Raw genomic sequence first — 12,987 nt, 5'->3', positions numbered from 1 at the left:
TCCAGTTACAGAAAGGGAGGCATAGGCTTTTTGAAGCTGGGACATCCTGTGCCTGAGGCCGTGCTGGGTCCACTCCTAGTTGCACAAACCTGGGGAAGTCTTGGGGTTCCCACAGAAAATGAGGATACACCACAGTCCCGCTCAGGGGTTTGCTTTGCGCATGAAACAAGTTCCTATGTAATAATCAGGAGCAGTTAACACAGCCACCACAATTGCTGCAGGATTAAATAACTCCTGGGGAAGAACTTCTGTATTCTGAGATTCTGTTTACCACGAACACTGCACATGCAAAAGAATGGGCTGAAAAAAAACCCCACAGTGGCTACAAACACCCCACAGTGGCCACACAGCCCACCATGAGCCTTCGGACACAGCCAGCCACCAAGGAACTTCGAAGTTAATGCCATATTCACCGTCTTAACAATCCCTTATTTGCAAAAGCTTTCATGGTTCTTGAAAGTGGTTAATATTCACTATTGGTTTTAATGCTTCTAGGGAATTTCTAAAACTAACACACAGATTCTTTCAAGTTCTCCCATCAGCAGGTGAAAGATTTGGAATGGAGCTCCCCAGTCCACTCTGCCCTTCCGCCCCACCACATCACCCCATGGCCCACTCCTTTCTAGATAAAAGGATGAAGTGTTTCAGGTAACAAAGCAAGCAGATACTTAGGATGGAGTCACAGGAACACCAATCAGCCCAGCTTCCACTATGAACTTGACAGAGGCCAAAAAAAAAAAAAAAAACAAAAACTTATTTACAGGGAGGAAAGAGACTTTCAGTAGCGGGAGAGACTCTCACTAAGTCGTTTCTATTCTTCTTTTTCTGAGCTAGGTTGCGGCCAACATACGAACCAACTTTCGCGGGTGGGAATAACAGGATTTTAAGATTCACTGCTTTCTGGCAGGGTTCCTGGGGTTATTTTTAGCCATCTTAAATTGCTCGTTTTTCTTTCTTTCTTCTATCCTTTCTTTCCTGCAGGCAAGAACGGGGAGAAGGCCCAGGCCAAAAGGGAGTGAGTCCATCCTGACGTGTGGATCCTAACAGCCCAGCGGGTCCAACCCTGCAGGCCGGGAACGCTGGGCGCGCTGGCCGATGGACGGGACGCCACGCCCGCTTTGGGGGTGGGGGGTCCGCGCGGGCCAGCGCCAGCACCCCGCAAGTTCCCACTGGCCTGCTCTGAAGATCCACACAGACAAAGACCGAAAGTTCCCAGGCCCATGGCTCAGGACAGGCGGGGACCGAGTCTCCCCGAACGAGGCCCACTCCCACGGTGGCGGGAGTCCCCGGGGTGTCCCCGGAGGGATCCGGGTCCTTCCGCAACGCCCCCGCTCCGCGCGCCTCCGCGCCCGCAGGCCCATGCGCCCCGCGCGCCCCCAGCCCGGCCCCCAGCCAAGGGGCGCCGCCCTGTCCCCAGTGGACCCCTCGGACCTCACCCCCGAGACCCCAACCCAGATCCGATACCCACCCGGATCCCGCCGCGGGGACCGGATTCGCGCCGGCTCCGGGAGCCGCCACCTCCGCCACCGCCGCCGCCGCCGCCAGTGAGGCTCCGCGGGGCGGGGACACGCGGGGAAGGCCCGGCCCCCAGCCCGCCCCGCGCCCCGCCCGGCGCCCCGCGCGCCTCCCGACCCCGGCCCGGGCCCTCGTCCCGGCCGGCTGAGCTGCAGGCCTCGCCCGCCACCCGGGTCCCCAGCGGGAACTCCCCCTGCGTTTGCGCCCTGCGTTTCCGGAGGAGGCCGGGACGACACCCAGGAGGAGGCGCTGGGTGCTGGGGATTCCCCGCCAGGACCCCCGGGTGGGGGGTGAGGGGCGCGCAGCCCCCCAAGGATGGAGGGGGAAGAGCGGGAGCCCGGTTCTTGACACCTGCCACCCTGGGGTCAGGGGTCGTCCCCGGGGGGGGTCCCTGGGCATCGGGGGTGCGCGGCTGGGCGCACGTTGGCACCGTTGTCGCCCTCCGGGAGCTGAATCCGGGCAGGGCAGAGCTCGGGCACAGGTGGCGATGGAGGAAAGGCATTTCGATGCTTTACCATATTTACGTGTCTAGATGGCGGGTGCCGTGTGCACGTGAATGGCACAATGGCCCCTGCCCTCTTCGCGCGCGTGGTCCCGGCTCAGCCGGATGTTGACGGCGTCGCCTAGCAACGCGAGATGGCGGAGCCCGGCGACCAGACTAGCGGGTAAACCCGGTGGAGGGGATTTCGGATTTTGGAGCGGCCAGGACATGCTCCTCGACCGTCTGCTCCTGAGTAGCCTCCGTGTGGCTCCCTTGGCCGCCATCTCCCATCCCTCCCGCCTCTGTCCCTTCTTTGCCCCACTTTCTCGGCCATTCCGACCCTCCCCGGCCACCGCCCTCCTCATGCCCCTGCTCCCATCTCACCTCGGGTTCTTTGTCCTCTCCCGCCCTCTTCCCCCACTCGCAGCTCTGGCCTCCCTCGGAAGACCCGAGGCTCGCGCGCCCTGCAGTAACCATGACAACCTCCGGGCTTGGTTGTCCCCGGCTTGCACTGCTGGGCTTGGGTCTATGGGATGGTGCCCAGACCTTGCGTGGGTTACAGTTGCTGAGACAGGGACCTGCCCAGCTCTGCACCTTCCTCCTGCAAGACTAGATCCATGTCACATGCTTGGGGGGACAGGGACCTTGGGGAGGACCTCGGGTCAACGCTGTCTGGGGCCCCTGTGCTTGCACTTAGTGCACCTAAGTGGGGTTGGTGAGGTGAAGGTTGGGCAGCCAGCTCTGTGCTCTTCTATGCTTTGTGTAAAACGTTAGAAGCGATTTAAATGGTCCTATCTTTTGCCTTAGACACGTCTGTGTTGTTTCATTTTTTAAAAAATAGTTTAGTGTGTATTGTACTGGCAAGGAAAGAGGTGCAGGTTACATCACTGAGAAGGGTAAATGTAAAATAATGGCAGACAGAGGATGTAGCTCAGGGGAACAGTGCTTGCCCAGCATGCACCAGGCCTCAGATTCCATCCCAGCATTGCCAAAACAAACCAACAAAAACAGAAGCCAATACGTATACTGTGATCTCTAATTTTTTTTGGTGGGGGTTGGTTGAGTGCATAAAAAAGCTGAAAAAAAACAGGTGTACCTTAAATCACACCAGTGCTTGACTTGGGAGGCAGAGGGAAAGTCACAGAGCCTTCATTGTCTGTGACTCGCATATCTGTATTAGCTTGGTTAAAAAAATTTAGCTTGTATTTTTAATTTTTAGAAAGCCAAAATAGAACATGGTGTAAATCATGACATTCTTAGACAACGCCCATTGTTGAGAAGCAGAGTCCAGACTTTGTCCTCTCTGTATAACATCCTCTGCGGTGTCCGGTCATGACCCACTGCTCCTTGGAGGCTTCCATAGTTACATTTTTCACTCATTCTTGGAGCGAGTTGTGGCACCCAGGCCATCTGATAAGTGTCACCTAGTTATAGAAGTCCTGGCTGACAGCCGAGGGGAGGCGAGGAGGTGACCAGGAGGTAAACAGATGCCCAGAAGGCAGGCGATGGTGCGGGCCAACTGTTGGGCTTTCTCTGAAAGCAGGTCTCACCTGGAAAGCGAGTCAGTGTCTGAAGAAGAGGAGGAAGTAAACACTGAAGGCCACAAGGTAAAGTTCCCTCTGGGAAGTTATTCTGGGTTTGGCTTTCCTAGGAGGCAGAGTCAGGATTTGGTTTGTCCCTTTTGCCCTGGGACAAACTCAATTCAGAACCAGGGAAGCATTTCCCTTTTTATTTATTTATTTATTTATTTTGAGATATTGGGGCTTCAACTCAGGGCCTCCACTTTGAGCCACTCTACCAGCCCTTTTTTGTGATGGGTTTTTTTGAGATAGGGTCTCACAAACTATTTGTCCTGGTCTGGCTTTGAACCAAGATCCTCCTGATCTCTGCCTCCTGAGTAGCTAGGATTACAGGTGTGAGATACTGGTGCCTGACTAGTATATTACTGTTGTACTGGTGATACATTGTGACATTTACCAAAGTTCTTATATCTTAGTTGAATTCACCCCTCTGTCATTCTCCTTTATCCCCCCTCCCCCATTCCTGGAATAGTTTCACCAGGTCTCATTTTTCCATTTTTATTCATGGGTACATGATATTCCACCATATTCACCCTCCTACACCCTTTCCTTATATTCTCCCCCCTCCTACTGGTGCCAACCCTCCAGATAGGACCTGGTTTGCCTTCCTGTTCTAAAGTATCACCAATTGTCCAGGAAGGTCAAGGATATCCAACCCTTGGATTACCTTGAGTTTCCCAGCACTGATTCCGGCACTAAACTGTGTAACACGATTATGGAAAACAAAGAGGTAAATTAAAGCATGAAACTAACTCTTAGCCATGCAGAGATGTGTGTAAAAGCGTTTTCCCACCGGGCCAAGTACGGTATTAAGTATAAACTTCACTTGATCCTTTATACATTTTCCTGGGTTTTCTCTGGCATCCTGTTAACAGGTATCACCGCCGAAGAACGATGACCAGAAAAGCGAGGAGGCTGTGGGTTCCACGGAGAGTCCTGAAGAGGAAATCCCAAATGAAGGTGGAGGGGAACTTCCGCCAAATGAAGGGGAAGAAGAAGATGCCTGGGCTGAAGAGGCAGTGGAATTCATGGAGGAAGAGGAAGCTGAAGAGGAATTCTATTCCTTCCTCGAAGACATGCACCCCAAAGAACCCACCAGCCTTACTGAGCCCGGCCACTTCAGTCCCCAGGAACTGCCCAAAGAGGACGGGGACATGGAGTACCTGGATGAGCCAGCCAGAGAGCTCTCAGGAGAGGCCATCAGCCTGTTGGAGGAGCCAAGAGCAACTGCCTCCAAAGAGCCATCCCAGCAAGTCCCAAGCTCGCCTCAGCCAGCATCCCCCCAGGCTCCTGGCTCCACGGCGAGCAGCATGGTGAGTGTCCTGAGTTGGTGCTTTGCTGTCCTCGTGGGCGGCTTAGAGACACCGTTCCCCAAAGCTGCAGTTCATGCTGGGAATTTCTCAGAGTCTACTGTCCGATGCCAAGAGAGTCTAGGCTCCTCTCCTGAGTCCCCCAAACCGTGGTTGGTGACATTCCGTAGCTACCATCCATGGAATGGCACCAGGTTCCTCTCCTCCAGAGCAAGGTGGTCCCATCAGGAGGACACAAGTCACATGGGGTCATGAGCTCATTTTGGGAGCACTTAAAAAAGTAGCGAGTGAGACAAGAGGAACTGAATTTTTTTTATTTTAAAACATTCTATTTAATTAACATTTAAATAGTGACCTAACCTATTGGGCAGTAGAGTTCTATTTGAAATCACTGAGAATAGTTACCTTCTTATGCTGTTTTCGTTTTTGTACAGTTTAAACCGTCACACACTTAAAGAAAAATGAAGTAGCACAGAAAATGCTTTTGTTGGCGGTACCGGGCTTTGAACTCAAGGCCTTGTGCTTGGTAGGCAGGTGCTCTCCCGCCTGAGCCACGCCTGGAGCCCATCACATTTTGTCTTCATAAGCACTTGAGAGTAAGCCATCTCTCTGCTGCACCGCACCTCCGAATGCATTTACGAGTGTTTACCATCAACAAGCACGGCACGAGATCTGGGAACAGGGCCGGGGATGCAGCTCACTGGTAGAGCACCTGCCTCACCTGCTGGAGGACCTAGGTTGGAGTCCCAGAGCTCCACAGCCAAACATCTGGACATTGCATTGCTGCATTACTACCACAGAATGTCAGGCCTCATTCCGTTTTACCAAACGCTCAGTAATAACCGAAGGGGGTGCTGTGCCTCCCTTGCAGCTTCCAGGCAAAGCAGTGGGTCAAGGACACCCTTTCCTGATGACCTTCACACTGAGCGAAAAGTGCCAGGCTGTGCTGAGGGTATGGCTCAAGTGGTAGAGCGCTTTCCTGGCAAGCGCAAGGCCCTAAGTTCAAACCCCACTGCCACCAAAAAAAAAAAAAAAATGGCTACACTTGGTGGCTCAAGCCTGTAACCCTGGCAGGCAGCAATGAAGAGGGTCAAGGTTCAAGGCCAGCCCAGGCAAGACAGTTAGTGAGACTCCATCTCAAAGTACTATGGTTTGAACTCAGAGCCTTGCACCTGCTCTGCCACTTGAGCCACACCCCCAGCCCTTTTGTGTTTTAGGTATTTTTTCCAACAAGGTCTTGCATTTTTTTTCCCCTGGGCCAGCCTCAGACCACAGTCCTCCTTCCTGTGCCTCCTGTGTGGTTGGGATCACAGGTGTATGTCACCATTCTCAACTTACTTGTTGAGAAGGGGGGGGGAGTCTTTGTAAACTTTTGCCCAGGCTGGCCTTGAACCACCATCCTCCCAAACTCTATTTCCTAAGTAGCTAGGATTACAGGTGTGGCTTCAAAAAGTGGATATTTATTTAGAATGCAAAAAATCACAACAGATCATTCCACTTATTGAAGACTTCTTATTTCTGCCCAGCAAGGTATACTGGGGGTACACTCCTGTGTACATCTTTTGCCAGATTTGTTCCCCGAGTAATTTTTCATTTCTTGCTGCTATTACAAGTGCCTTCTGATTATTCACTGCGGGCAAACAGAAATACGACTGAGTGCTGTATTTTATCCTTACGTTCTGCAACTTTGCTAACCTCCCTCATTTGAGTCGCTTCCTAGGAGAACCTTTAGAGCTGTTCCGCAGATGATGTCAGCGTCTGAGAATAAAGGCAATAAGCTTCTGCATTTCCAACCCACTTGCCTTTTCCCTCTTTTTCTTGCCCGATTGCTTTGGCTGGACTGTCCAGCACCATGCCGGCACAGGTGGTGAGAGCGAGGTTCTTGTCTTGTTCTGGCCTCATGGGCAGTGCCTTCCATCTCTCCCTGTTGAGCATGATGTCAGCTGTGGGGTTTTAGGTGCCCTTTCCAGGCTGAGCAGTTTCCTAGTTTGTGGAGAGTTGTGGACTTTTTGGTGTTTTTTCATGAAAGAGTGTTGGATTTTCTCAAAAATTTTTCTCTATTGAGATGATTGTATGGGGCTTCTCTTCTTTTTTTTAGGTTGTTAATTTGGTAGTTTATACTGACTGGTTTTCAAATGTTGAAACATTCTGGGATGAGCGTGGGGAGCTGTGTTGGAAATGTAGCAATGTCCTACTTCTTAGAAATTCATAATTTACTAATTTATTTAAATCTGTGTGGATTTATGGTGTCCCACTTTATTCACTGTGCTGTTTTTTTGATGCTCACATGGGCCCTAACTTGGCCAGTGGGAGCCCCTTGCGCCTGGACTTGGTGTCCCGTTGATCAATCCCCAACATTCTTTGAGCACTTGCTTGTTTTCTGGCCAAACTTCCCAGGCCTAGAATCAGACATTTCTCCAAGAGCCCTGTGAACTCAGGTGTCAAGATATGGGTGCTGGGGGGTCCTCATTGCCACTGGGTGTCACTGTCCCCAGGTCCTCTCTACAGAATGAAACAGGGATGTGTGAACGTGTTAAACTACACCCACACCCACATTTACACACGTGGCATGCGTAGAGACCTACATTTATGGCTGTATTCCTGGAACACAGCCACTTACACACACAACACACACATTTGCATCTCCATGTATGGGACACTCCCCCAGCCGACACCAACACCTCCTGTTTTCTCCTCCTCCACTTTTGGGGCTCCTTCCCCAGCACTGAGAAGCTGGGCCCCGGTGACTTTACTGCATTTACTAATGCAGCCCACCTCCCTCTTACTCTGCATCTCCCCCCGCCCCATGGCCTCACACGCTCCTGAGCTCTGAGACCTGCCCCAGGTGGGACACCTGACCTCTGAGGATTGCCCTGCCAAGCGGCCCCTTCCTTGCATGGCCCCACCTGTGGGCTTAAGATCTCAGTTGTTCTGGAAGGGCTGCGGGGAGAGCACTGACCCCCACTCCTGTACTCCAGTGTACACTGTCTCAGTGAACCCCAACGACGGCCCCCAGGGGTGGGAGCCATTTTCACCCCAACTGTACAGATGAAGAAACAGAGAGGTGAAAGGAGAGGTGAAGGGAGAGGTGAGGGGCCTTCCCGTCCAGGACCATTTGGGTGTCATGGCAGTCAGTAGCTCTTGCTCTGAAGCCACCATACTGAACCATGAGAATGGCCCCTGTCTCCCCGACCTGTGAGAGCTGAACGAGTTCATAACTCTGGAGGACGATTGGATATTTGATGAGCTCCAATGAAGCTCAATGATTACAAATGACAAATTACAACCAGAATGTTAGACTGAAAAGCACAGAGATAGACAAGGAGACGGCACAACACTGGCCCAGGTGTACTCAGAAGAAGCAGCAGAGGGGGTCTCCAGCAGACGCCAGAGCCCAATGCCACTCACAGACGGGCGTTATAGGAGAGGAAGGACCTGGTAAGAGGTGGGGGGATTTTTTCACTGTGGCTTGCCCGTTGACCATTGCTAGGGGTAGTTGAGGAGCTGGGTCTTGCGTTGTGGCCCAGGTGTGGGAAACGAGCCCGTCTCTATGGGGGTCAAGGGCCAAGCAGAGTTTACGATGGCCTAAGTGATGTCACGTTGAAACCTAACACAAAACCATTCTTAAGGGCAGGTATTGTGGCTCAGTGGTAGAGAACTTGCTAGCACTTGTGAGGACCTGGGTTCAACCCCCAGCACCACAAGACAAACAAACAAAAGTCACTTTTTACGAATTTACCCAGGGCAACAAGTGAACAGTGCTCTTCCCCTTTTGTGGGTGAAGTGCAGGTTGCTTCTAGCCCTGCTGACCCAATTTTCATCCGTGGGCCCAGTTTCTGGAAAGTTCACTGGGATGTGGTTTCCAAGTGCAATCAAGCAAAGGGCAGAGACAAACCCTGAGAGCCCCACTCCCTTCCCCCTGGTGCTCAGCCTCGAGAGGAAATAGGGACAGTGACACTGGGGGTGGTTGGGTCCAGCCGTATGTGTGGACAGCTCACCAGCTTCTCGCCAGGAGAAGCTCCCTCTGGACACTTGGAGGTGGCTTTGGCCTCTGGGCCCCATCACGTTTCTGTGGCTCTGGTGCCTCAGAAATAATTTCTGGAGTCACATCACTGAGGAAAGGGCGGGGACAGGGACTGGGGCAGCCAGCACTGACCTGCCTTCAGCTGGTTTTGCAAACACAGATGAGCTCGTCAGCTTCCATAGGCTAACTCCTCCCACAGACAACAGACATGACCAGCGTCTGCCTCGAGGGATGGCCAATACGATATTTGTAAAATGTGCTTTGTGGGTAGCAGAAGTGCTGGGGCCAAGATTCAATAGCTCCCCCACGGCAGTGATGCCAGCCCCTAATAATCACAGGTGTCTCTTCAAAAGCCAAAACAAAGCTGGGCGTGGTGGTGCACACCTGTTCCCAGCACTCAGGAAACTGAGGCAGGACAGCCTGGGAAAGAACCTGTCTCAAGAAAGAAAAAAAAAAAAGTTCACAGAAAAAGCAAACAGAGACAGAGGCCAGTGTTTATATCAAAGGAAGACGTTTTCTCGTAGCATTTATAGGGGGTGGTGAGAAGGAAGAAAAGGGAGACAGCCCTCTGGGCCCCGGACCCGTGTGCTCAGCGTGTGGCACTGAGATTCAGGGGTCCGTCCAGGTCCTCACGCACTGTGCACCGGTAGTTACACTTAGCTACAGGTCCAGATGGGCAAAGACCACTCCTTGTAGACAAAGGCTACATTTTTTCCATCTTGACCATTTGCAAAAACCAAATCTTTTTTTTCTCTCTTTTTTCTTTCTTAGACAGGGTCTATGTAGCCCTGACTGGCCTCAAACTGGCAATCCTCCTGCCTCAGCCTCCCAAGCGCTGGGATTACAGGTGTGCGCCACCACTCCTGGCAAGCCAAATAATCTTTACATCCAAACAATTACCTACTGCTTCAACGATCATGTTGAATTTTGAACAATGTAATGAATCAAAATCAAATAACTTCTCAGTCGTGACTGAGCCTTGCGTTGGTCATCTTCTCATTATGGAAGGAAAATCCTGACCTGACTTATTTACAGAGAGGAGGTTTATTTAGCTTGAAGCTTTAGAGGCTGAGACTCCAAATGGTATAGCAGAGGCTCTGTGACAAGAGCCACTCATGGCCGCATCACCTGACAGCACAGGTAGCAATGGTGGAGGCCGTATAGAGCAAGCAGAGTGAGTCTAGGTGCAGAAAGCAGAGAGTGGGGAGGGGGGCGGGCGCACTGCATTCATAACCCCTCTCAGCAGAATTTAAGGGGTCCCAGGGGAACCACCTTCTCAGGGCTCACCCCAATGACGTAAGGGCCTCCCACTAAGTCCCACCTTTTAAAAGTTCTGCCCCATCCTAATGGCAAGACTGTGGGGACCAAGCTATCACATGAACCTAGTGGGTGAGGGGGGCAAAATTAAACTGTATCTAAACCACAGCAGCCTTCATTAATTAGTTGGGATTATTCTTGCCATAGACAAAACTCCCAGGAGAACCCCAGCAGAAAGCCTTCCCTATGGGGACCCAGCACCGCTTCAGACCGAGCCGAGGGAGCAGCGAGGCATCTTTGGAGGGGGCCCAGGTCCACCCGAGCCAGCAGCACCCCATCCTGCAAGAATCAGGTACTCTGTCTCCACCCGTGGTCGTCCTGGCAATGGGATAAGCCCCTTACACGTGCCCTTCCGTGCAGGTGAGGTCGCTCCTTCCACACCTGTTACCTTGTTTCCTGTAGGGCTGTGGGGCTAAGGATAAAAGTATCCCCGGCAGATAGGATGGCGTTTATTGAGCATTCAGTCTACTTTAACTTGCTCAGTCCCTACACTAACCCCCCCAGAAGGGAGATCCATGTGCGGATCAGGATCCTATGAGTCATTTGATAACTTATCCGAGCAAGTGGAGAGCAGAGCCAATGGTGCCCCAACCTGCAGTCCCATGAGCACCACCTCCTGCTGCCTCCTGGTCTCAGAGCAGAGCCCGGAGACAGCATCTCCCACCCGCGCCTCTGTCTGCCGAGTGTGGAAGCCTGCCTGGTGCATACCTGTGTCTTCACCTGACTCCCATATCCCTACAGGGAGTCCATGCAGGAGCAGATGGAAAGATTACTTGTCCCTACAACGCAAGGCATGGGGGATCCAGCTCATAAAACCTTGCAATATCCATAAGTGACGTGAAAATAGCTCCTGCCTAGTGAAAAAGAGAACAGGACCAGCACGGCAACACACGTCTATAATCCCAGTAACGTGGGAGGTGGAGATAAGAGAATCACTGCTTGAGACCTGGGCAAAAGCTGAGACCCTATCTGAAAAGCGAACTAAAAAACTGGTGGCTCACACTTGTAGTCTTAGGTACTTGGGAGGCTGAGGTCAAGAAGATCAAGGTTCAAGGCCAGCCCGGGCAAAAAGAAGTTTGTGAGACTCCATGTCAATGGGAAAAGGCTGGGTGTGGTACACGCCTGTCATCCCAGCTACTGCAGGAAGCATAAATAGGAGGTGTGGTCCAGGCCGGCCCGGGGAAAACGTGACTCTATCTCTAAAATTAATTAGAGCAGAAAGGGCTAGAGATACAGTTTAGGCAGTAGAGAGGCTATCTCTCAAGTGCAAAGCCCCGAGTTCAAACCCCAGAGCTGCCAAAAAAAACCCAAAAAACCTAAAAGCAAAAAAAACCTGGGGGTGTGGCTGAAGTGATAGAGCACTTGCCCAGCAGATGTGAGGCCCTGGGTTCAATCCCTGCACCTGGTGGGGGATAGAACCAGGCCTGCGGGTGAAGCTCCGTAGTACTTGCGTGACACACACGAGGTCCCGGTTCAATGCCCAGCACCAGAAAAAAGCAAAAACGAAAAACTCCACAGCCACATGCTGTAGTCTGGCTGCTCAGAAGGTTGAGACAAGGGCATCTTGAAGTCCAGGAGTTCTAGACCAGCCTGGGCAACATATCAAGACCTGGTCTCCAAAAAAAAAAAAAAATCCACAAATAGAGCAGGATCGTTCATGTCTTTTTTTCATCTTGTCAGCTATTTCTTTTCATTTTTTTAAAAACCCCAAATGAGTCCATCAGTAACTAGCCTCCTTTCTGTTCCCTATCCATGATAAAGAATTGTGTACAGAATAAATTGCTTTCTTGTCTACCTTTAAAATGTGATTTTTAGCCGGGCACTGGTGGGTCATGCCTGTAATCCCAGCTACTCAGGAGGCAGAGATCGGGAGGATGTCAGTTCAAAGCCAGCCCCAGACAAATAGTTTGAGAAACCCTATCTTGAAAATACCCAACACAAAACAGGGCTGGCAGATTGCCACGAGTGGCAGAGCACCTGCTCAGCAAGTGTGGGGCCCTGAGTTCAAACCCCAGTACCACCAAAACAAAATGAAAATGTGATTCTCCCTATGGCAAGGGGTGAAGAAGTTCTGAACCTCCAGCCACTTGGATGGCTTTCCTTTCTCGTTTTCATCGTGTCCCCTGAGGGTGCAGCCAGCTTTGCTGTCGGCTCTCCCAGAACACACTGCTGAAGCCCCCAGTGACATTTGCTGTCCTCTCCCAGTGGGGCCTGAAGTCCCCTCCCAGGAGGGAGCCCAGCCGACGATCTTGGACCAGATCCAGCACATCAGCAACGAGGAAGAGGAGGCAGTCCTGGTGGATGCAGTGGAGTCCGAGGGCATGGAGGAGCTACAGGGCGAGGGGTCCCAACTGGTGGTGTTGGACCCAGACCACGTAAGAGAGCCTTCCCGGGTTTTCCTTCCCCCTTCACAAGTTAGAGATAATTTGGACCCTCTGACCCCCCGTGCTGTCTGCCTCACCACTCACTGTGCGGTCATCTGCACCTTGGGCCTCCTGCGTTGCAGAGCGAGTTCTTTTAGCTTCATACACCGAAGTCGTGTGTCAGCTCTACTGACATTGGGGCCACACCCTTTGTGGGCATTGTGGGGTGTTCAGCAGATGTTCTGACCTCTGTTACTTTATGCTAGTAACGCCTTGACCACCAAAAACGTCCCCAGACCTTGCAGACGTTGGAGAGTTGAGTTCTTGACAAAGTCACTCGCACTGAGAGCCCCTGCCTGAGTGCATCAACCAGACTGACGTTCTGCAGCCTGGCCCC

General features: G+C 52.1%; 2 protein-coding genes across 11 annotated transcripts in view; one reads left to right on the top strand and one right to left on the bottom strand.

Moving 5' to 3' along the window:
- Tbc1d16 (TBC1 domain family member 16) overlaps positions 1–1,558 on the bottom strand; it is a 76,927-nt gene extending 75,369 nt beyond the window's left edge. For 5 of the 8 annotated variants that reach the window (XR_012438404.1, XM_074044959.1, XM_074044963.1 and 2 more), the window contains exon 1: positions 1,469–1,555. The gene's annotated coding sequence lies outside the window, so the exon portion shown is untranslated. Of the gene's footprint in view, positions 1–1,468 lie in introns of all 8 variants that reach the window. The other 3 variants (XM_074044962.1, XM_074044961.1, XM_074044960.1) reach the window with 2 other exon arrangements.
- An 80-nt stretch (positions 1,559–1,638) lies between these two features.
- Ccdc40 (coiled-coil domain 40 molecular ruler complex subunit) overlaps positions 1,639–12,987 on the top strand; it is a 48,579-nt gene continuing 37,230 nt past the window's right edge. For 2 of the 3 annotated variants that reach the window (XM_074044956.1, XM_074044958.1), the window contains exons 1-5: positions 1,639–2,180; positions 3,537–3,603; positions 4,452–4,889; positions 10,375–10,519; positions 12,433–12,602. In XM_074044956.1, the coding sequence (XP_073901057.1) occupies positions 2,152–2,180; positions 3,537–3,603; positions 4,452–4,889; positions 10,375–10,519; positions 12,433–12,602 (849 nt within the window). In that variant the 5' untranslated portion in view covers positions 1,639–2,151. The remainder of the gene's footprint in view (positions 2,181–3,536; positions 3,604–4,451; positions 4,890–10,374; positions 10,520–12,432; positions 12,603–12,987) is intronic. The other variant, XM_074044957.1, reaches the window with a different exon arrangement.

The sequence above is a fragment of the Castor canadensis genome, chromosome 11, assembly GCF_047511655.1.
Source record: "Castor canadensis chromosome 11, mCasCan1.hap1v2, whole genome shotgun sequence".
NCBI lineage: Eukaryota > Metazoa > Chordata > Mammalia > Rodentia > Castoridae > Castor > Castor canadensis.
Note: the sequence above shows the minus strand (reverse complement) of the source record. Positions and strands in the feature narration are given on the sequence as shown.